Raw genomic sequence first — 23,404 nt, forward strand, 5'->3', positions numbered from 1 at the left:
TGAGGGTAATCTATATTTTTCTTCTGAGACGAGGCTATATCGCTGATTAGTATTTCATGTAGGGACGGAGCTAGTGGGGGGCATGCCCCCCCCCATGCTGGATTTTTTTGTGAAAAAACACCAGTAAACTATGTCCCCAAATTTGCTAAGAATTGGCTATATGGCCCCTCCATGTAATTGCATGCTTATTTGCTCCTAAATATAGGACATTGTGGCAAGTTAATTTGGCTTGCCAAAACATCTTATATTTGGAAATGTACATCTAGGAACGGAGGGAGTAAGAGCATGTAATTCGTCGCAAACACAAATTATATACAGTAGTAGGACATGTAAAACTGGTGTAACAAAAACATTCCTCGCATGGTTCTCGCTTTCTCGCGCATGTGGGCTGCCGGCTGCCGCCCACCCACCCATTTCGGCCCAGCGGAGTGACGCGACCAGAAACTAACGGAAGAGGCACCAAAAACTACTACCCCAGGGACGTCTTCCTCGTCGTCCTCGGCTCCACCAATTACGGTCGCGTCAAAGAAAAAAGAGAGGCACAGCACAACATCTCCGTCTCCGCCCTCTTCTTCCGCGTCCTCCCTCCTTCCCGATCTGCGTCGCGGCAGCGGCGACTCCCCCATGATCTGACCGCATTGCCGCCGCCCAACCCCATGGAGGCGCTCAACGAGCTCTGCGACCTGGTGGCCGCGCACCCGGATCTCCTCCTCGCCGACAAGCTCACCTGGCTCGCCTCCCGCTGCGCGCCCGCCGCCTCCGCCTCCTCCTCCTCCTCCTCGCCGCACCGCGCCTCGCGGGCGCACCTCCACTCCCTCCTCGCCCTCGCGCGCCTCCTCCCGGCGGGCGCCGCGGGCGCCCCCCTACCGCCGCCGCTCCTCGCCTTCCTCACCTCCCGCGCCTTCCTCTCCCCGGCCTTCTGGCCGCAGTCCTTCGCGCCCGCGCCCTTCCTCGCCAAGCTGCTCCCGCTCCTCGCCTCCGCGCCGCCCTCCCCCGTCCTCTCCTCCGCGCTCTCGGGCGCGCTCCTCGCCGCGCTCGACGTCGCGGACCCCGCCTCCGCGCCGCTCGCGCGCGCCTTCCTCGCCGCCGCGGCCGCAGCCCCCCCGCCGCTCCTCCCCGCCGACGCCGCGCCCGTCGCCCAGCGCCTGCTCCTCGAGTTCGCCGGCACCGACGAGGCCCCGCCCAAGGCCAAGGGCAAGGGAGAGGACGCGGCGGGAGAGGAGAGCGGGGGGATCAGGGACGTGGTGCAGAGGTTCGAGGCGGAGGAGATCGACGCGCTCGAGCGGAAGGAGGTCGCATTCAGGCTCATCCTTCAGGTGCTCGGGGGCGAGGCGGGACTGGAGCCCGACAAGGTTGCCAAGGTCAGGAATGCCGCCGCGTGGCAGGTCCGTTCGCTCACGGATTTTCTCAAGGTGAGCCCCCGTGCGTGTCTTCTCTCTATTCCAGCCCGTATCGTGTTTTGCATGCACGCCTTGTTGCTACATGTTCGTCTGTGAGGTTTCGTGGATGTTCGGTTGTGGTCTGATCACGCCTGAGATGACGATGGCCTGCAGATTAGGAAGCGGGACTGGAAGGAGCAGGGTGTACAGCTGAGGGCAAGGATAAACACCAAACTATCCTGTTGCCAAGCCGCAGTGGTGGTTCTGGTCCGGACCGTTTCGGTCATGGACGCAGCGGACAGCAAAGCTTCCAAGGATATGCTCCAGCAGACACTTGCCTGGTTCATCGAAGCCACCAAGTCGTGCATCCTCTCATCCTGGCGGAAGCTGAAGGTTTGCGAGGACCTATTTTGCACTCTGCTCAACGGGATCAGCCAGATAACCGTCTCGCGCGGGGGCCAGCTCCTGCCGGTGCTGCTGATTCCATTGAAACCGCTTGTTGTGAGCACGTGTTCGCAGGTATGTTTGTTTCATGCTTTTATTTTGTCTTTATGGATGCGTTGTCTAGTGTGAAACCTATCATTCCCGTGCAGGCTGACATGACGGGCTGTAGCCCTGGCGCGTTGTTCGAGGCAGTAGTGAAGTTGAGCTGTGAGATTATAGAGTTCGGCTGGACAAAGGATAGGGCTCTGGTTGACACATTCATTATGCGTTTAGCTGCATATGTTCGTGAACGGAATGATTATGAGGAGGAGGTAGTCTTCTTAACTTTTTGTCACCACATGAAAATTTTATGCTCTAGCAAGATTTATCGCAAACCAGGTGCCCTTTAGTTGGAAACTGCAACCACAGTTTTGTACCATTACATTAGGACAGTACTGCACAAGCCAATCTTACTTGATTTTACTTTGCCGAAACGTAATCACTATATTTTAAATTGTTGCCAATCAGCATCTGTACATCACATATAATGATTTAGTATTATATAGCGAGTTACTATGCCAACACATTGAAATGAGAACCAAAAGGTATTTATTTCAACCTCATTACCTCAGCAAACAGCTAGAAGATTATGCATTTGGTGCTCTTAATCTGCTATACAATCTAGGAAGATTTCAAGATTCCACGACGCATCATTAGTACTGTTTTATGACTTTTTCTTCTGAAGTTAAGTTAGGATATCCAATATTAATGCTCTATTCTTTTTTTATGAGGCCATGGCCTTCTTTACTTGTGGAAGACACACTGAACCTATGCGTTTTCAGTTCATCTTTCCATGTGCTCACCCAGTCCAAAAATTAGTATTGTTTCTTTACTTAAGCATGTGTTCTCCAGACTTTGTAATTTTGACTACTAAACTCATGGTTGTATGGTAGTAAAAGTAGTTGTAGATTTATTATTAGGAAAGCGATTTTGATCATGAACATTCTGGTGTCACTTTCTTGTGGAAAGTTGTCAATCTAGATATTGAGCTTTTGGTGCAACTCTGTTTACTGAACTGGAGGAATTAATAATAATATGTGAACCAGATAAACTTATATTCTGATGGCATGGATTCTGTTAATTACTAAGATGAAAAATAACGAGAAGGCAAACCTTACCTTAGTCATAGGTTTGCATGACTTCCATGATTCGTGATATAGCTAAATCTGACAATCCAGCTAGCTTCCAGAATTCGATATAGTTAAATATGATAGGGTCTGTTTGCAGTAAAACTCTAATCACTTATTTCATGGACCAGGATTGATTCTTTTGTTTCATTTTTCTTCCAAAATTTAGGCTCATGGGTGTTTCAGTTCTGTAAGCAAACAAATAGATTAGCATTGTACTAATTTAATCCAACCACATGAATCGAAAAACAACACATCCTTATTTATTTGAACTTAGTAAAGTACTGCATATTTTGGGTACATATTGAAACTTGCAGTGTCGTCACATGATGTGCTGGTAGGTTATATATGAAGACAATATTCCCCATATTATCAGAATAATTCCAAGAAGTAAGCAGACCAAGCTACGCGGTCTTTGTTTTCTATTTTACTAGTTGAATCTTTTGCGATAGAGCTAGCACATGTTGCATCTCTTCATAGGTAGAGTTGCCAACACATGATGTGGCAGACTACAATCCTCCTGTTACTTTATTTACCATTGGGGTGGGTGGTGGGATCATTCTGAAATTGTAAGTCATGGAGCTGATTGGAAGAATGCGTTCTATAGAAAATTTAAGCTTCCCTGCTGCTGGCAGTCTTCCTTCATGGAGCTTACTCTGTTTTTTATTGTAGCAACTAAAGATATGTATCACAGTAGCATGAGTAACTTTCAATTGTTGGTTATTTACTGTAAGTGTGAATCTATTGCAGGATGGTAAAGGAAAAGACGCAGTTCCGCTGATGCGACTTAATGTAGTACGCCTTCTAGCTGAGTTATGTGTATGCTTGAAAAGATGGGAAGTTGTAGACATGGTTTTGCCCCTTTTCATTGAACATCTAGAAGAGGGTGACGCTTCATCTCCAAGTTTATTGCGTCTACGAGTATGTAATCTTGTTCTGTCTGTTACTCGTGAACATACTTAACCATGAATCTATTTTGATGGTATTGGTTTCAACTATAAACAAAAGCATCTTTGGTAATCAATTGGTTTAAACTACTGCAGTTGCTAGATGCAATATCCCGTGTGGCATGCTTGGGTTTTGAAAAATCATATCGTGAGAGCATTGTCTTGATGACAAGAAGCTACTTGGATAAAGCTAAAGCTGTAGGAGCTGCAGAGAACAACACATTGCCATCTGAAGCAACAATTGAGCGAACAGAGGTCTGTGATGAGTCAAATGAATTTATGCTATCATACAAAGTTGTAATTTGATTCATGTTCCATGCTAACCGTGTCAACAAAATTCTAGACTCTTCCTGCAGGTTTCTTACTTGTTGCTTCCAACCTTACTAGCACAAAACTCAGATCTGATTATCGCCATAGGCTGTTGTCGCTATGCTCTGATGTGGGGCTAGCTGCTGAATCTAAAAGTGGGGGGTAAGATGCTTTGTGATGTCTATCAATCTTATTATTAAGCTTAAATAGTATATAGTTTTCGAGTCTTTGAATGGTGTACACAATATTTGCTGGGTGCCAACATATTTTCTTGTATGTCCAGGGCTTTGACTCGGATAGTTTTAGAGTCCGGGGTTGAAAACTAAACTTTTGCGAGAATTTAGAGTTGACAGATTGGACATGTTTTAAAGTTAAATAACACCTATTTTGGAGGTTGTATTGTGATATATTTAACCATCACGTGAATGAGCAGTTATGAGCTTCTTTCTCTGTTCATTTGTACTTTTCTGTGAGTTCCCTTTTTTTTCTGGTTTAAAGCTTACATTTATTTTGCTAGATTCTATGCATTGAGTATACACTGTTACTAGATATTTTGTTTGGAAAATATGTTTTATGTGCTATGTGGATTTTAGTTTGAGACAGAAGCTGTAAGGGACCCTCACCATCGAAAATAGAAAAGAATCTGAATAAAAATGCCTAGACCCTGTAGCTTTCTGAGTGAAGGTTAAATGGCTCAACAATGTATATCAGTATATCCACCTACTAATTTGTAATACTCTGTATCACACTATCACCTGATGCTCTATGGAGTATTTTTTGCTTTCCATATATCCTCGTCATTCATTTGACACAGTTTCACTTCATCTCTTATACTTCTCTTAATTAAGTTAATTGCAGTGCTTAATGTAATATTGTCATTACTGTAGGAGTGGTGCGGATTTGATGGGCCCATTACTTCCTGCGGTTGCTGAAATATGTTCAGATTTTGATCCAGTGTCGTCTGTTGAGCCATCTCTATTAAAATTGTTTCGCAACCTGTGGTTCTATATTGTCTTGTTTGGGTTAGCTCCTCCGATACAAAACAACCAGGCACCTACAAAACCCGCTTCTGCTCCATTAAACACAACGGAGAGCTCTGTAGCCCTTCAAGCTGTTGCTGGACCCTACATGTGGAATAGCCAATGGTCTGTAGCAGTGCAACGTATTGCACAAGGAACTCCTCCGCTGGTAAGCTTTTTGGGACCATAAAGTTGGGAAAATAGTATGGTTTTTGTGCAGTTAGGAATTTGAACTTGTCTGAATTCATTTCCTGCTACTTAGCGTAGCTTCTTATGGAAAAGGGGACAGATGGGGTTTGTATATTGTATACCCTCTATTACAGGGCTTTATGCTCCGCATATTATTGTTGCATTTCAAATTGATATTTTCTCAGGCAGATGTATGGATAATATTGTTTTACGTTTGGAAGGACTATATGGGAGTTTCGGGAATAAACTTGAACTGTAAAGTTGTAATTAAGATAGTTCTTGTCTACTAACAGTCTTCGCAAATCTTAGAAAATAAACACTTTCAGTAACAAATAGGCCTGTTTTATTATATTTTGTGGATACTAACAGTATTTGGTAGGATCATGATATACAGGATTGTATAAATTAAATGATATATAATACTGACTGATCAAAATTTAGAATTACCTCATGACTTCGTTTCTGTCATGTATGCTTTTGACATTTCAGGTTGTCAGTTCAGTGAAATGGCTTGAAGATGAGCTAGAGTTAAATGCTCTGCATAATCCAGGTAGCCGTGGTGGCAATGGTAATGAAAAGGCTGTTGTTGGACAGAGAACTGCACTTGCTGCTGCTTTGGGAGGTCGAGTTGAGGTAGCAGCAATGAGTACAATTTCAGGTCAATGTTTATTCTCTGTTGAGTGCTTTACAGCTTATGTAGATTGTTATCTGATTCTAGAAAATTAAAATTGGTCTCCATCAAATTTAACCATGGAACTCTTGAAATGAGTGGCTTTATTTACGTGAATGATACACACGGAAAATGGAATTTTATTGAATTATCCAACTAATTTGTTTTTTTTTCAGGTGTGAAAGCTACATATCTCCTCGCGGTTGCTTTCTTGGAGATATTGCGTTTTAGTTGCAACGGTGGCACACTTTCATCTACCTCTACATTGAATAAATCAAATAGTGCGTTAAGTTGTGTGTTTGAGTATCTGCTTACTCCCAACTTAACACCAGCAGTATCCCAGTGTTTGATGGCAGTTGTGCATAGAGCTTTTGAAACAATGTTGTCATGGCTGGTATGTTTCATACTCACAATCTGTTGAGAATACGTTATCATTTGTTATGTTGTCTTTGTTTTCTGTTGAATCAAATTACTCCCCATCTGGTGGCAAGTGTCAACTCAGATCTTGTACCAAAGATACACAGCTTTCTGTTGTAGAGAATCACACATTCTACGACATTGTTACAGCTTTGAAAGCTTTTGCCACACACTTACATTTCCTTATGTTTCAATTGCATGTTATCATATCTAGGGTTCTTTTTGAGATAACGAAGTTCTTAGAAAAGATGCACAACTGGCTGCTTTGTTTAATACTTTGATCTGAATCCCACAAGGAAATGCCTGATGCATTGACAGATAGATGTTTTAGTTATCCTTTGGGCAGTATGGTTGACGCGTCAAACGTTATTTGCATCTTGTGTCCAATATTTGCAATCTGCTCTAGATGTTGCATCATACATTAGGAATTTGATTCACATCTTTTAGTATAACATGGAGTTATTCTCTTACATTCATCAACTTTGCATTGTAGTTACTCTGGCGATTACGTTACTTTTATTTTATTTGTAGAGCACCACATTAATTGTCTTTTATGTTCCCAGGACGATCGCATATCTGACATAGGGGTAGAAGCTGATGTGAGAGAATCTGCTCTGTCCGTCCATGCTTGCTTCCTGATAAAGAGCATGTCACAGAGGGATGAACCTGTTCGTGATGTGAGTGTTAAGTTGTTAACTCAGCTAAAGGAAAAATTTCCACAGGTTAGGTGCTTTGATTTGTCTTCTAATGCTGTAGTTGTGTTGTTTTGAGACACACTGATGACACTAGAATACTGAACTTTCAGGTCCTTTGGAACTCCTCATGCTTGGATTTACTTCTAATATCTGTTCATAACGAGTTGACTTCTGGTCCTGTTAGTGATCCTGCTTGGGTTGCTAGTGTACGCTCACTATATCAGAAGATTGCCAGGGAATGGATTACAAGTGCTCTTTCATATGCGCCATGCACCACTCAAGGCCTAATACAGGTTCAGTCAATATAATATTATTTGGCCTTTTTGAGCACCATTGTTCTTAATTTGCATGAAGCCGATGCATGATTTGTTGTTAGGACATGGTCAGCGTCATTTAAATATTAAGGTTGTCGATCTCGGCTAAAGTTGAGGTTTAGAATTGGATAGATCCTTTTTTTACTTTGAGTGAAAAATCATTTTCTTACTTTATTAGATATCCTAGGTTAGTCAGCTTCTCCTGGCTCCTGCTGCCTCTTTTATCTTTCTTTCTCTCGCCTTGTATATATTATCATCCTGTGACCTTCCTTTGTTTCTAATCTCAGAGTTCACATACTCAATTCTAGTTTCTCAGTAGTAAATAAGTTACATTCTTGCTCGTGAGAAGCGAATGCTGTATTATTTTAGGGCTCAGCATTTAGTCAGAACACTACAATTCTATGTCAGCCTTTCTTGAACTCTTTATTGTGCCAGAGGCACCATTATGCTGGCATATAATGTTCATACTGTTGGTTTTGTTTTCCACCCTCTTTGTGATATATTGATGTTATTTATAATTGTATTGCTAGGAAAATTTTTGCAAACCGAGTGGTGCACAACGAACACAGCATACAGCAGATGTTGTTTCACTTTTATCTGAGATACGTATCTGTACTGGAAAGAATGATTGGAATGGTATCAGAACTGCTAATGTTCCAGCAGTTATGGATTCTGCTGCAGCAGCATCAGGAGCGAGAAAAGATGCACCTGACATCACCCTGGAAGTATTGTCAACTGCAGTAGTGAGTGCTACTGCAAAATGTAACCATGCAGGGGAGATTGCTGGTATGAGAAGGCTGTTCAGTACTATGGGCGGCTTAAACATGGGTGTGCCTCAGTCTGGGCAGGCCCCACAGTCATTTGATGAAGTTTTTCTGTCCAAATTTGTTCGTCTTCTTCAGGACTTCGTTGTTACGGCGGAGAAACAACCAATAGATAATTCGTTATTTCGTGAAACTTGTTCTCAGGCTACAGCATTACTTCTTGATCATATGGTAATATGGTTTACACCTAGGTTGTTTGTTGTTATTTCAATTCTTGGCTTTGAGTGTATTCTAATGGGCAACACACAGGTATCTGATTCTAGAACAAATCTGGAAGGGTTTTCTCAGCTTATACGACTTCTATGCTGGTGCCCCGCTTATATTTCTACCCCTGATGCAATGGAGACTGGAATTTATATCTGGACGTGGCTAGTTTCTGCAGCACCTTCTTTGGGTCCTCTTGTGCTTGCAGAACTTGTTGATGCATGGCTGTGGACAATAGATACAAAACGTGGCTTGTTTGCATCTGATATGAAGTACTGTGGCCCTGATGCAAAATTGAGGCCACATCTCATTCCTGGTGAGCCCGAGGCACCACCAGAAAAGGACCCAGTTGAAGCAATAATTGCCCATAGGCTCTGGCTCGGCTTCTTTATTGATCGGTTTGAGGTTATCACCAAACTTTTTCTTTGTTTATCCTGTGATATTTTTAGCAGTTCTTCTATTTGCCTGCCTAAGATATTTTTAATCTTAAGAGTAATTTATCTGGTGTAGAACTTTTATATATGACACCAATCAGTGTCAAATAATAAATAGTCTAAATGGTTCTACTTCTCCTTGGAAGGAGCATATACTCCACAATTAGTGTCTAGATTTACACTAATACGCTAAGACATGCTTCAAACTGCTCACCATTGTGCTAGATTACAGGCCTGTGAGATGCACATTTTTAAGATATGCTTCAAACGGATCAGCATGTGTTGCCTTTGTAAACCACGTCTTGCCAAGCAATTCTGTTACTACCATTTAATGCACTAGTACGTTTTCATTTGGAACTAGAATGTTAACATCCCAGGAGCAGTATGTTGTTTGTCCTCTATATAATCAATATGAGCTAACGCTGTTATACTATGTCTTGATATCATATTTGTATTTACTAACAGCAATAGAACTGTGATGATATCCTTTATCCTCAGTTTCTAATTGAGGATAACTTGCTTGCATTTTGTTTGTCCAAAATTAGAGTCACCTTGTGATGTTCTATAGGATATGTTCACGTACTTACGTTGTTCTCTTGTTCTTTAATCATCTACCTTATGTGGGTGTTATTTAAACAGGTGGTTCGCCATGATAGCATTGAACAACTTCTACTTTTAGGCCGTATGTTGCAAGGGACAATGAAGTCTCCCAATCATTTTTCTCACCATCCCGCTGCTACTGGCACTTTCTTTACGGCGATGCTCCTTGGTCTGAAGTTTTGCTCTTGCCAGTCTCAGTTTAACTTGCAAAAATGTATTATGGGGCTTCAGTTGTTAGAGGACAGAGTATACCGGTAATAATCATTTCATGACATAGTTTCTTTGTCTTACTATGTTGTTATTCATTGTGTTTTAGGATATTTGTGCTGCATCTTTCAATCATTTTTGGTGCAAGTAGTATTTATTTGTCACGTTACGAGGGGGATGGCAGGATCATTTAGGGGAGGGAAAGGGTGGGAAGCAGCGCCTGATGGGAATGGAGGGTGTAATTGTGAGAGGGAGAGAGAGAGAGAGAGAGATTGAGAAAGATGAGTGGATGTCTCATAAGACCCTCAAGTTGGCTAGATGCCATAACACTTAATATTGTTAATTAAGTGAGATTGTGAGCAACCGTGCAAACATTAGCAAGTTAGGGAGTTGAGAAGATAGTTTGTGAGTTATAGGAGCAAAGTGATACATTTTAGTAAGCTAGAGCTGATTGAGAAAGATGAGTGGATGTCTCATAAGACCCTCAAGTTGGCTAGATGCCATAACACTTAATATTGTTAATTAAGTGAGATTGTGAGCAACCGTGCAAACATTAGCAAGTTAGGGAGCTGATAAGATAATTTATGAGGTATAGGAGCAAAGTGATACAATTTGGTAAGCTAGAGCTGCAGTTATTTAGTCATGGTAAAGCAAAACATGAGTTACTGAATCTACGGAAAATCTTGAATTGGAGGTATAGTTTATAGTATCAGAATTTGAATATATTATCTTAGTACTTAGGCGGTTTGGTCCCAATGTGTATAGTACTATACGGTTACTAAAATTGCTTAGAGTACATATTATGTCAACACAAAATCTTTATGAAGTTCAAATTATTTTATTTTGAACATCAGGGCACTCCAGGCATTTGAGTACTCTATATGCTTTGTTTATATCTTTATTGAGAGTGGATTTGGTGATCACGGGAGCACCCCTTACCCACCGTTAGATCAACTTTGAGATGCAATTTCTGGCTCACGGCCACCATACGGCGTTAATGCACCACCGCTCAAAAACACACAACACATCCGCTCCTCCACTTGCCTCATCGACCACGATCTGTGGCGCTCGTCTAGCGCTGACCACCGGCGATGGCCGGCGCCTTTGAGCGCGCTTCTCCCCACGGACTCCCTGGACCCCGACGCCGCCCTGGTTCCCCGCAGTTTGGTGTGGCTAGGTCCCAGGGCGAAGCAGTCTGCCGTTTCTCCAGCGCCGGCGCTCCCCTCCGAGGTGCCGGCTTCCTCCCCTCCTCTGTAGCGGCGCGCTCGAGCTCGGCTGCTCCAGCGAGCGCTCTACAGCGGTCGAGGTCGACGGTGGTCAGCGGCCACCGGAGTGCGGGGAACCGGGGCGGCGCAGAGGTTGGCCGTCCTCCACCACCGCGCGTCGTCCGCCGCGTGTCGCTGTCCGTCCTCCCCTGCCTTGCCGACCGTCGCCGCATCCGCCGCCCCACCTCCACCTCGCCGGCCCGCCCCCGTTTCACCGAGGCATCCGCACCGCTGGCCCACTGCCCCCGCACGCCGATTCCCCAAAATCTGCTCGATTGCGCCTAAGCCTGATGTGACCTGGTTTGATTTGGGTGGGGAAGACTGAAGAGCCGCGCTGGCGGCAGGAGGAGCGGCGGTGCGGAGATGGAATCCGGCGAAGATTGGGCATGGTCGGAGGTGATGGCGCTGGGGGCTAGCCGGAGGTCGGAGGTGCTGGCGCGAGCGGCTAGCCGGAGGTCGGAGGCGATTCCGCTGCAGAGAGAAGCGCGCGCCAGATGAGCAGTCCGGTGGCCAGGGCTTCGTCTCTTGATTTTTGTTGGAGCCGTGGATATTTTTTTTCATCTGAACTGATCCCTTTTTCATCTGAATTTGGTGCCAACATTTGGGATTAGTCACGATGCAGCGGACAGGTTGATGGTGTGTCTGGTCCGTCTACCAATGCTGAAGAGCAGGATCAGGCTGGAAGCTCCTCTCCAACGCGTTTGTGCCCCGCTGATGTTAATGGGTGAAACAGAGGAGGATAGTGCAGGTCGCCTCGTCAATATCTGCGTCGGGGCGGCTTCAGTACTACGCTCACATGGCACGAGCCACAAATCGAGCGCCTCTCGCATGAGCAGCGGGCGACGGCCAGATTCGTTTTGGAGAGTTAACGGACTATTGGATGCCGTTAGACACGTGCCGAGTAGCTAGGGGGTGCTCACGTACCCCCCTGATCACCGGGCTTCATCCGTATCTTTATTAAACCTGTTTATCTAAATTTGTTTTTATGCTTGCATGCTTACGTAATGATACGCAAGTTTGTATCTTCTGTTTTTCCCTTCCCCCCATTATGTTATGTTGCTAATACAGTTTGCTCGTCTTGTCTTTTCTTGCAGTGCTGCTTTGGGATGGTTTGCTTATGCACATGAATATTATGAATCTCCAAACAAAAGTTTTGCTCAGAGAGAGGCCCAATCTGTTTCAATATTTGTCCACAATCTGCAAAATGAGCGTGCCACCAGTTCTATCGATTCTGGTCCGAAGTCACAGGGACGTGATGGCGAACTTAATACGGTATGATTTGACCCACATGTGTCTCCGCTTCTCTCTTTCTCTCTGCCCACCTCAAGAACATGAAATGCATATCTGAGCTGTCTTGTGCTTGTGATATGAAAAGGTGGATGGCTATGGTTGGCAGGTAGATAAGTCCAGGGTATCTTCGGCCTGTTTCATAGTGATTAGTGAAGGTAATGGGATGGAGAGGAGAGCTGCTGGGAGGAAGAGAGGGAGAAGTTTGGTAGGAAGAGAGGGAGAAGTTTGGTAGGAGGGAAGACGTACCACGGAGATAGGGAGAGATAGAGATGGAGATACATGGACTCCAGTTCATTATTTTCTTGCTTAAATCAAACTATATATGCTGTACCTAGGAGTTCCTTACAGATGACTACCAATTGAATATTGAATACAACTACAGTAGTTGATAACAATGGATTATTGAATGTGGCTAACTAATAGATAACATAATGCATGGACCTAATTTGCTGCTATGCGTAATGCATGTTCCTCTTATGGCTAACTAATAGATAACATAATGCATGGACCTAATTTGCTGCTATGCGTAATGCATGTTCCTCTTATGGGTGATTGGCACTCACTTCTACTCCGTCTGTTTCATATTACTCCGCATATATGGTTTGAGTCAAATATTACAACCTTTGACTAATTACATAGAAAAAAGAAACATTTACAATATTAAATTAATATTATTAGAACCATAATAGAATGTACTTTTACATATTATATACATTTGGTATTGTATAAGTTGATATTTATAACATCACTTGGCCAACATTAAAGAGCTTGACTTTGACTAAACCTTATGTGCGGAGTAATTTGAAACGGAGGGAGTGTTATCTATCTGAAAAGCTTAACATTTCTCTCCCTGTTGTTTTTTCCTTTGGTTACAGGCAGATCAGATCCACCCGGTGTGGGGCTCTGTGGATAACTATGTAACTGCACGGGAAAAGCGTAAACAATTGCTTTTGGTGCTTTCTCAGAATGAGGCAGACAGGCTTGAAGTTTGGGCACAACCAATAAACACAAAGTAATTACTCCTGCTGTGATATTATTACTATCTTTTGTTTCTTATTTGTTTTAGTGGTTAAAACTCACATGCATTGCATATTATATCCGTGCAGAGATATGTCGACATTTCGTGGCAAAATCAGCTCAGATAAATGGATTGATCACTCCAGAACTGCTTTTGCTGTTGATCCTCGAATTGCACTTTCTATGACTATGAGGTTTCCCACAAACCCAGCATTGCAATCTGAAATTACTCAACTAGTACAGGTATTGTTCTTGCATATAGCTGTTATCTTTTCAGATATAGTTTTGCATTGGGCACCTTCTATCTTCACATTCAAGTTCTGTTTGGAAATATCTCTACCTTTTCATTTAAATTCTGGGCATATTCGAATGAAACGTAATATTTATCTTGTGGTGCATTTTTCAACTTAATGTTAGCTCTTTCATAACTTTCTACCTTAAACGATTGTAAAGTAGTACTGGAAATATAATCATGAATGTACCTCCTCTATCCATAACAGAATGTCGCTAGTTTGTTTAAATTTAGATGTATCTAGACACTTTTTAATGTATAGATACATCCGAATTTAGACAAACATTCGACATCCTTTTATGGACGGATGGAGTAGTTCATTTAGAACAGCCACGCAATAAGGTTAGTAATTGCCTTACTAGAGTTGCAAATATTTTAAACGCTTCAGTATGATCTTTCACCCACATGCATTTTGTCTTATTAGTATGTAGTAGGCCAAATGGATGCAAAATGGCTAGTCCGGATACCCCTGAATATTTTAAGTGTAGAGTGCAAGGATAGATATGTGAAAATGATATGTTGACTGCCTTAGCTACAGAGGTAAATTCTCATGTCGTGGTAAAATTAAGAACTAGCAGTTATATGTCTTGTTAATTATGATACTAATGTAAATGTATTGGTGGTTTGGACTGTTATCATTTCAATTTCCATTGGGTGTGAGATCTGGATGCTGATATGGCATGAGAAATATAACAACAATGTAAACCTCCTAGAAGGCGTGTTACAAACTCTACCTTTTCAATGAAATGAAATGCAAAGATCTCTGTGTTTTCTCGGAAAAAAATGGCATGAGAAAATCTCATCTGAGGATAAGAAAGTGTACTGTGTGATGCTTGCAAGCTCAGCATTTTCAGCCTTTTATTTTGTTGCCACTATCTTACCATTGTTTAGATTACTTTCAGTTAATTATTAAATTAGGACCAGACCGGTTCAACCAGAACTGCAGTTCTGGTCTGGTTTGCTAGAAAGACAGCCTCTTCATGAGAACCAGTGAGTGGTCTGACCAAGTGCACTCTAGTACTCCACCATGCAGAAACAATATATGCAACCCGTTGGATTCGAAAACATGTTCTCAAGTTTCCTAAATACACTACTCATGATGAACGTTGCCAACCAAGCAAAATAATTACGCTTATCTTTTGCAGGAAAAAATGCACTTAGCCCATATTTTTCTCTATCATATTAGAAAAAAAATTAATTTATATATGTTGTTGAACCCAGTGGCTGGATCAGTGAACTGGTGGTCAGACCACTTGAGCCGTCGATCACATATTCAGTTTCAATAAATATTTCTTTAAATCTGGAACTTTGTAACCAGTGGATGCTCTCACAGTATATAGCTTCTGCTTCAACTCATGTGACCAATAAATGAAGTGTTTAATGTTGCTTGATTCTGTATTGAGCATCTTTTAAATCTTTCCAACTTTTCAGTTCCAGTGACAAAGGGTGACACATATTGCTGCATCTTATCATTCTTTTGTCTCTGCAGACGCACATACTGGAGCTTCGTACAATTCCTGAAGCATTACCTTTTTTCATCACTCCAAAGGCAGTGGACGAAAATTCTGCACTGTTACAGCAACTCCCGCACTGGGCTCCGTGTTCTGTCACGCAGGCATTGGAGTTTTTTACCTCTCCTTATAAAGGACATCCCCGTGTTATGGCATATGTCCTTCGTGTCATGGAGACTTACCCACCTGAGACTGTCACCTTTTTTATGCCACAGTTGGTACAGTCTCTCAGATACGATGATGGGGTGAGAATTTCTTTTATCTGTGTTTACTCTATCTGTCAGACCAGGAAAAAGTACTAATCATTCAATCTACACATTTTGATTTATCATTCCTCATAGAATCCATATCGCCTTCTTATAAATAGTCATGTGATTCTCTCATTTTTTTCCTTACCTCTTCTCATCAGAAATTAGTTGAAGGATACTTGCTTGGAGCTGCTAGAAGAAGTAATATATTTGCTCACATCTTAATATGGCATCTGCAGGTGAAATTTATTTAGATTGCATTTTTTATATTATAATTATCCGACTCTATGTTTCTTCAATTGAAAATATGGTTTTGTGTATATATTATCTTAACATATTCCTACTGTGAAATTCTTCTCTGACTTGCTTGTTCTTCTGTGAACTTGAAATCGCAGGGGGAATGTGAGGAAGCTGACAATGAAAAGGAACCAGGGGTTCCAAAGGTACAAGACCCAAATTTTTTATGCTTGCTTGATAAGTCACCTGTATATTTTTATGAAGGGCCTGCATATGCTTGTTTACTTTAGACTCGTGCACTTGATGAAATTTAACTAACATCATTCGTGAACTTAAAGCCATTGGTACGAGTGAATAGCTGACGGATTGAACAATTAAATTGTGCAATTTTAGTGTTTATGGAAAGAATTCCATATTACATATTTACATTCAGACTGACAGTAGGTGTGATCATGAGATTCTATGTCTATGTCAGTTGCCCTTTCAATCTGATACTTTTTTGACTAAAATATTGGCTTTGCTATTTCTTATCTTGTAACTTAGTTGTAGTGATGAGCACTGTTTTACGAATGCATTCCAGTATTTGGTTGTTAACTAATGTTGCGAACTTTAAGGTCATGTGTATAATAATGTTTACATTTCCCTTTTTTTTTTCAGACCAGTGCATTCCAATCCTTGCTTCCTGCTGTTAGGCAGAAAATTGTTGACGGTTTCACTCCGGAAGCTCGGGACATATTTGAAAAGGAGTTCGATTTTTTTGACCAGGTCACCTCGATTTCTGGTGTTCTTTTCCCTGTTCCCAAGGAAGAGCGAAGAGCTGGCATTAGAAGGTAATTATAGGAAAATCGTTCTTGCGTTTTGTTGAAGAACTAAGAACAACTAATACAGCTTTGCTGTTCTCATCTGAAATTCTGTTCTCTTGAACTCGTCACTGTGAATTCTTCATGCAGGGAGCTGGAGAAGATTACTATTCCAGGTGATGACCTCTATTTACCAACTGCAACAAACAAATTAGTACGGGGCATACAATTGGACAGCGGTATTCCTCTCCAGTCTGCCGCAAAAGTTCCAATAATGATTACTTTTAATGTGATTGATCGTGATGGGAACCCAAATGATGTAAAGCCACAGGCTTGCATTTTTAAGGTAAATAATGTTTTGTCTTGCAGTACAGTCTGCACAAATAATGTCTTTCATGGGTTGTAACCAGTAGATCTGGGTCATCTGCATTTATCTTATATGGAAATGTAAACCTCAAGTCACATTTCTTTACATAGAAGGAGATTTCTGACTTCATGTCAAGGCTTTAAACCGCTGTGTTCGTGTCTTCGCAGCAAGGACCTGAAAGGGTTTTACGTAGATATTTTAAATTGTGTCATAAGTGGATGACAGGCTTAATTAAAAAATAGAGTTCATGACTTAGTCATAGTTACCACTCCAGAGGATGGGGCTGTTGGGAATGGTCTTCTCATATATGATTAGAGGCTCCTGCAGGAATTTTACAGTTTTGTTTTGTGGTCTTACATTCTGCCAACAATACAAAAACATACAGCTCAAAGTTAGGAAAAAAGTGTGCTAAATCTATTGAGGTATAAAAACCTTGCTTGACCTGAGAAAACATATTCACCTCTACAAAATCAGGTGGGCATTTTCCGAATTGGGGACATAAGTTATCAATGAAAGTTCCCCTCACGTTTCAGTCACATTTTGTTCACTGCTGATAATCTTTCATTTTTAATTTTATTTCATTGCTACTTGAGTACTTCTATGTGCATACCTGCTTATCCTGTAAATCACAACAAATTTTCTCTAAGTAGAAAAAGTCACAGCGATGAATATAAGTGTGCAAGTCCGCCTGAAACACGCGTTTTCTGGATGCAGCTGTACAAAATTTACTTTTTATGCTTGATGGAAGCCTTTTTGTGCTGCTGTCGTGGTTTTGTTAACTAAAAACTAGCTATCAACATGGCTCGTTCTCCCGTTTATTCTGCTGGCAACAGACAGCAATAATTTATGACATGTCAGTTAGTAAAATAGACTCTTACCGTTGCCAAAGTACTTTTATCACCTGGGCTAAAGGTAACATGATGAAATGGCCTACATTAATTATGTCATTGTGATTTACACCATGAACCGTATATTGTAGCCATTATGGTAAGTGTACAGAAAGTACTATCAAGTGCAAACTAATTACAAGCGAGGTCGAATTCATTTTATTTCACTTGTAGTTCAGGACTTCTAACTATCATTTGAACGTGAAAAGGTTGTAACTTGTAGTTCTGTAACATCTTTTAGATAATGTTGTAACTGTTGATCACTGTGCCTGTTAATCTTCTAGTGCCCCCTTTGTTTGACAGTTGACACAAGCAACTTTCTATGCTATGACAGGTTGGTGATGATTGTAGACAGGATGTGCTTGCCCTCCAGGTTATTTCCCTATTAAGGGACATATTTGAAGCTGTCGGATTAAACCTGTATCTCTTCCCCTATGGTGTTTTGCCCACTGGCCCAGAACGAGGTATAATTGAGGTAAGCGTGTAACCCCAATTGTTTCATTTTTTTGTATCTTGGAAAATCGTGTAACTAAACGCTTTTTCCTACTAAGATTCTGTGAGCTGGACACTAAATACTTCAAATTCTAGTTCCTTGATGTTAAACGGCCTAGTAACTTGGCATCTTAAAAGAGAACATCCTTGATAGTGCGAGCTGCTTTAAATTGATCAGTGAATATTATTGTGGGTATGTTTTTTATGTTATACTGTATATTAACTTAATTAAAAATATTATATAAACACGTCAGTTCGAATCATATGTTGTTTTGGACATTGCACAGTCTTGAAGAATTAGTTTTGGCCATTAATATTTGTTAAAGTATGAAAAAAAAGTATCATAGAATCTTAATATCATTGTTTTGAGTGTATTCTAGTGATCTTATTCTTGTGCGGTTAATCTCTGTATGTTAGGAAACGTTGATTGCACATGTACTGCAATGAGTCGGTCTCATATATTTTGAACACATCAGTGTAGCAATTTTATGAAACTTTAGCAACGAATTAAGTCAACAAGTAGTAGTTTTTAGACTAATCATTGTATACTCCTGTGTTAGTATTGGCTGTTTTGTTGGTTTCCTGTATGTTATCTTAATCTGAGCATGCTGTAGGTGGTCCCAAATACTCGGAGTAGAAATCAAATGGGTGAAACAACTGATGGTGGTTTATTAGAGATATTTCAGCAAGATTATGGCCCTGTAGGCTCACCTGCTTTTGAAGCTGCGCGTGAAATGTTTATGGTTAGTAGTGCTGGATATGCCGTTGCCAGTCTGCTTCTTCAACCAAAGGATCGGCATAATGGCAATCTTCTGTTTGATAGGTTTTTACTTAGTCCCCTATCTTTAATTGACCAAGTAAAGCTGGAATTACAACTTAACCATCACCTTGCTTATGCAGCCATGGGAGACTAGTTCATATTGATTTTGGATTTATTTTGGAGATTTCACCTGGGGGTAACATGGGGTTTGAGAGTGCACACTTCAAGCTAAGCCATGAGATGACTCAATTGCTTGATCCATCTGGGACTATGAAGAGTGACACCTGGAATCAGTTTCTCAGGTTCGTATTTTTTTCACAGTTGTACTGAAATGTGAGATTGACTCTTTAATACATGTGTTTGCAATGTATGCAATATTGGTACACTTATTTCACACCATCTAGTACAAAATAAGGGTGAGAGAGCTAGAGGCAATGTAGGAACAGAAAAACTTGGGACCTTTTTAGATAAAATTATGCACAGAAATGTGGGGGCAAAAACAAGTTAATAAATTTAATGCATAAAATTATGCCTAAAAAACTAGGGCGAGAAGCAAGGTGTTGGGCCTTTTTGTACATAAAGCTATGCATACTGTTACTATCCTGATATTTGCTTATTATTACATGTGAGGGAGAGGGCAACCTGATTGTTCACGCTCGAAAACTTTCTGTCGATGTTTGGGAGACAATACTGACCTGTTTATGGAGTATAATTCTTATGAATCCATGGACTGCCCTGGCCTTTCACCTTGCATCGTGCTGTTCTGATTAAAAAATTATCCATTCAGATTGTGTGTCAAAGGATACCTAGCCGGAAGGAGACACATGAATGGCATTGTAACTACAGTGCAGTTGATGGTGGACAGTGGCCTCCCTTGCTTTAGCAGGGGAGAACCTATTGCTAATCTTCGGAAGCGGTTTCATCCAGAGATGAACGAGCGTGAGGCGGCTAATTTTATGGTACGCACATGTGTTGATGCCTACAACAAGTGGACCACCGCAGGGTATGACTTGATTCAATACTTGCAGCAAGGTATTGAGAAATAGTTCATTTCTCGTTTTGTAAATGGTATGGTCGTGTACATCAATTGTATGTAGCACTAACTCCAGCATGTAGAGTTTAAGCATTGAGCGGTCCCATTGTACCGGGAGAACTGAGAGTGCATGTTTTTTCCTACTGAAAGACAGACTTAGCTAGTAAAGCCTAATAGATCACCACTTCACTAGGTCATTTTGTAATAGAGCAACAGATGCAATTCTTTGTCTTCTGCTAGCCGCGTACTTATTTTTTCTTGATTTCATCATGTGGACATCTCTTTATGAGATTCTGCATGCTAGCAGTCCTTTCTTTGTTTGAGATGTATGTGGTGTGGCATCTTTTTCCCTTTCAGAAAGTACATAGGCATGCACGAATGTACTGAAGACAGTCTTCTCTTATAAATATACTGGCTTTCTGGTATCTATTGTTGGTGGCTCTGTTAGACTAACTTATATTCTTAGTTGGTGTATTCTCGCATGGCCGTGTGAACATTCTTTTCTTTCTCCTTACTAATAGTAATAGTGCCAACGCAAACAAGATCGAATCTATTAGGCTGGTGCCAATGGGGGCGGTAGTGGAGGCGGTACCGCCCGGCGCGGGGCGGGAGAGAGGCGGGAGAGGGGCGAGAGGGCAGCGCCGGGCGGTGGCGCTGGCGCCGGGCGCTATCGCCCGCTATCGCCCGGCTACCGCCCGTGTTGGAGGCGAGAGCGGGGCGAGAGGGAGGCGATAGCGGTGCTAGTGGGGGCGGTAGGGAGGCGGTAGGGAGGAGAGAGGAAGTGAGAGCTGGCACTATAGCCCGTGCACTAGCACCGTGGGGTGAGAGCTGACGTGGCGAGGCTATAGTGGGTGATGCATTGGCACCAGCCTTATGTCACGTTAAGGTTTGAACCTTGCAAGCAAGTGGTTCTCGAATGTTGGTCCGGTGGCACGTTGGTATATTAGCACGTGCATATCGCTGAAGAGTCTGGAAGGTGAGAACAAAGTAGCTCTGCTCGAAGAGAGAAACCTGGACAACATTTCAATGTGTTGTCATGGGATCAGACCTGACCCAATTAGAGGAGACGCAAACTTTAAACTTTTACTAAACAAAGAATCAATGACAATATATGTATAACTACTTTTCGTAGTTATATTTATATAGTCTATACTAATGGTGTTTTTAAAAAATTTATAAGACTGGACAAGGCAGTTTGGCTCTGGGTGCAAATGCTCCCTTTATTTCAAATACGTTTTGAACACATATTAAAATGTCAGAAAATTACAATGAAAAATGTTGCAATACATCTTCACATCATATGCGATTACAAAGTTAATCCAAGAAAAACTGACATTTTGGGCGGCCTCTGTGAAAAAGACAAACTTTAGTGGTAAAATAAGCCTTTTCACGAGGCTTTTTTTTTGCACAGACCATGAAAAATGTCGGTATCTCATAAAAAATTACGTGAGCACATATAATATTGAGGTACATGAGCAAATATTTTTTCCTAAATTTTTGAACATTAGAAAAATTTGTTTTGCATATGCACCCCAGATCAAAACTGCATTTCTTCAATTCTTAGTTTTCTCTCTTATGGATGCCCATAATTAGGTTAATGTGCAGAAATCCTACCGAATAACTCAAATATAGGGATATTAAAGTTTGGAAGAAATCACATGCGCTTAAACCTCATGCAAATTTTCTGCACGCCTCGCGTGAACCTATGTCATTTTTCTTGTTCAAAAGGAGCATCCAAAGCTAGTTTTGCAAATTTAGATACTGATGATGTATCTAGACGCCTCCCTCCGATCCAAATTAGTTAACTTATAGACACGTTTGTTGACTAGATATATCTGTATCTAGATAAAGTTAAGTCAAATAAGTAATATGAACCGAAGAGAATATAATTATCTCAACAAAACAGTCATGATGAGAACTCCAATCACGCAAGGTAATGCGTCATCTGTAAGCCCACTCCAATTATACAGGTGACTCGTAGTCTTTTTTTCTCTTATGGATGCCCTTATAATTAGATGAATGAGGTTTGCGGAAATCGTAATGACTAAACACAGGAATATAAAAAACGAAAGAATTGTAACTTTTTTTTTATAGAAATGGGGGAACTCCCCGGCCTCTGCATCCAAAGGATGCACACAGCCTTTTATTGCATCATCCAAAAAAAGTAAATAGTTGTGAATACAAAACGAACATAGGAAGCCTCATGCAAATTTTCTGCAGGCCTTCTAGTGAACCTAGCTCACCCTTCTCAAATTCCTGCAGAGCTAAGTGGAGCATCCAAAGATCTAGTTTGCAAATTCTAATACTCCTACATAATTGTCTCAACGAAACAAATACCAGATCTCCAATTACTTTATGTCAAGCCCGCAAAAGCCAGAAGCTAAAATGTCAAGCCTGAACCCGGCCCAAACTGGCAAAAGCCCGGCCCGAACCTTACCTAAATTGCGAAAAATGCAAGCCCAAGCCTGGCCCGGCCCGACATTCGGGCTCAAAAATCAGGCCCGAGCCCGGCCCGAAATGCAAGCCTGACCTAGGATTTTCGGACTGGGTCGTCCGGGCCAGGCTGCCCATGCACAACTGTATGTAAGTGTAAATTAACCAAAAATCTTGAAGTCATGATTGTCATGCCTTTTCTTCTCATAGTTAGTATGTACTACTCCCTCCGATCGGTTTTAATTAACACAACACCACCCTACTCGTATATGCATGCCATGAATAATTTCGCGTCAATTAAAACTGATAGGAGGTAGTAGTTATGAAGCTAGCAAACAAGTCCATATTTGGTTCATGAATACAAGTTCACAACGTTTTATGTGTCAAACTTTGACTAATGATTTATTCAACTAAATATAAGTTATATGTCATTACAAAATGTACCACTGGAAAGTTCATTGAAATGTGCATCCATGATATAGTTTTAAATGACATGTAACTCATATTTGGTTGATCCAATCGTTAGTCAAATTTGCCTCAAAAAATAAAGAGTATCACCAATTCACCATGCAAAAAATCACATAGAAGGTACTCCATCCGTCCCATAATATAAGATGTTACTACCACATGGAGGGAGTAGAAGTTTTTGATTGAAAGAGGAAAGAAAGTAAACATCTAACCTTACTTTTCTAGACAACCCTGTAAATATGAGATTGGTAGCATCAAGCACATTGTGGTTGTGCCCCGCGATGGAGGCTAACCCAACACAGAATGGAAGGGACGGGTCGACATACAAGTGACAACTAGCTAGGCTCTCGTCTCTCGATCACCTTCATCTGCTTACAAGACCTTCGAATCTTAACCCTATCGTATGTGAACTAGTAATAAGTACTAATGTACTTCAATGTTGTGAGATCAATAAATACAGTAGTGCATCTTTCTTACGAAAAGACG

At 41.5% G+C, this 23,404-nt stretch overlaps 1 protein-coding gene across 1 annotated transcript; it reads left to right on the forward strand.

Moving 5' to 3' along the window:
- The first annotated feature begins 505 nt into the window (after positions 1-505).
- LOC127293192 (phosphatidylinositol 4-kinase alpha 1) lies at positions 506-20,442 on the forward strand. The gene is made up of 26 exons (XM_051322764.2): positions 506-1,412; positions 1,554-1,898; positions 1,973-2,134; positions 3,740-3,910; positions 4,033-4,191; positions 4,280-4,407; positions 5,133-5,433; positions 5,943-6,111; positions 6,300-6,517; positions 7,104-7,262; positions 7,346-7,528; positions 8,080-8,544; positions 8,623-8,982; positions 9,651-9,865; positions 12,178-12,355; positions 13,249-13,385; positions 13,480-13,633; positions 15,172-15,438; positions 15,603-15,680; positions 15,837-15,884; positions 16,336-16,508; positions 16,629-16,824; positions 18,067-18,207; positions 18,839-19,047; positions 19,125-19,286; positions 19,772-20,442. The coding sequence occupies exons 1-26, from the start codon at positions 657-659 to the stop codon at positions 20,028-20,030; spliced, it is 5,793 nt and encodes a 1,930-aa protein (XP_051178724.1). The 5' UTR covers positions 506-656; the 3' UTR covers positions 20,031-20,442.
- Positions 20,443-23,404: the final 2,962 nt, after the last annotated feature.

Source organism: Lolium perenne, chromosome 4 (assembly GCF_019359855.2).
Source record: "Lolium perenne isolate Kyuss_39 chromosome 4, Kyuss_2.0, whole genome shotgun sequence".
Taxonomy (NCBI): Eukaryota; Viridiplantae; Streptophyta; class Magnoliopsida; order Poales; family Poaceae; genus Lolium; species Lolium perenne.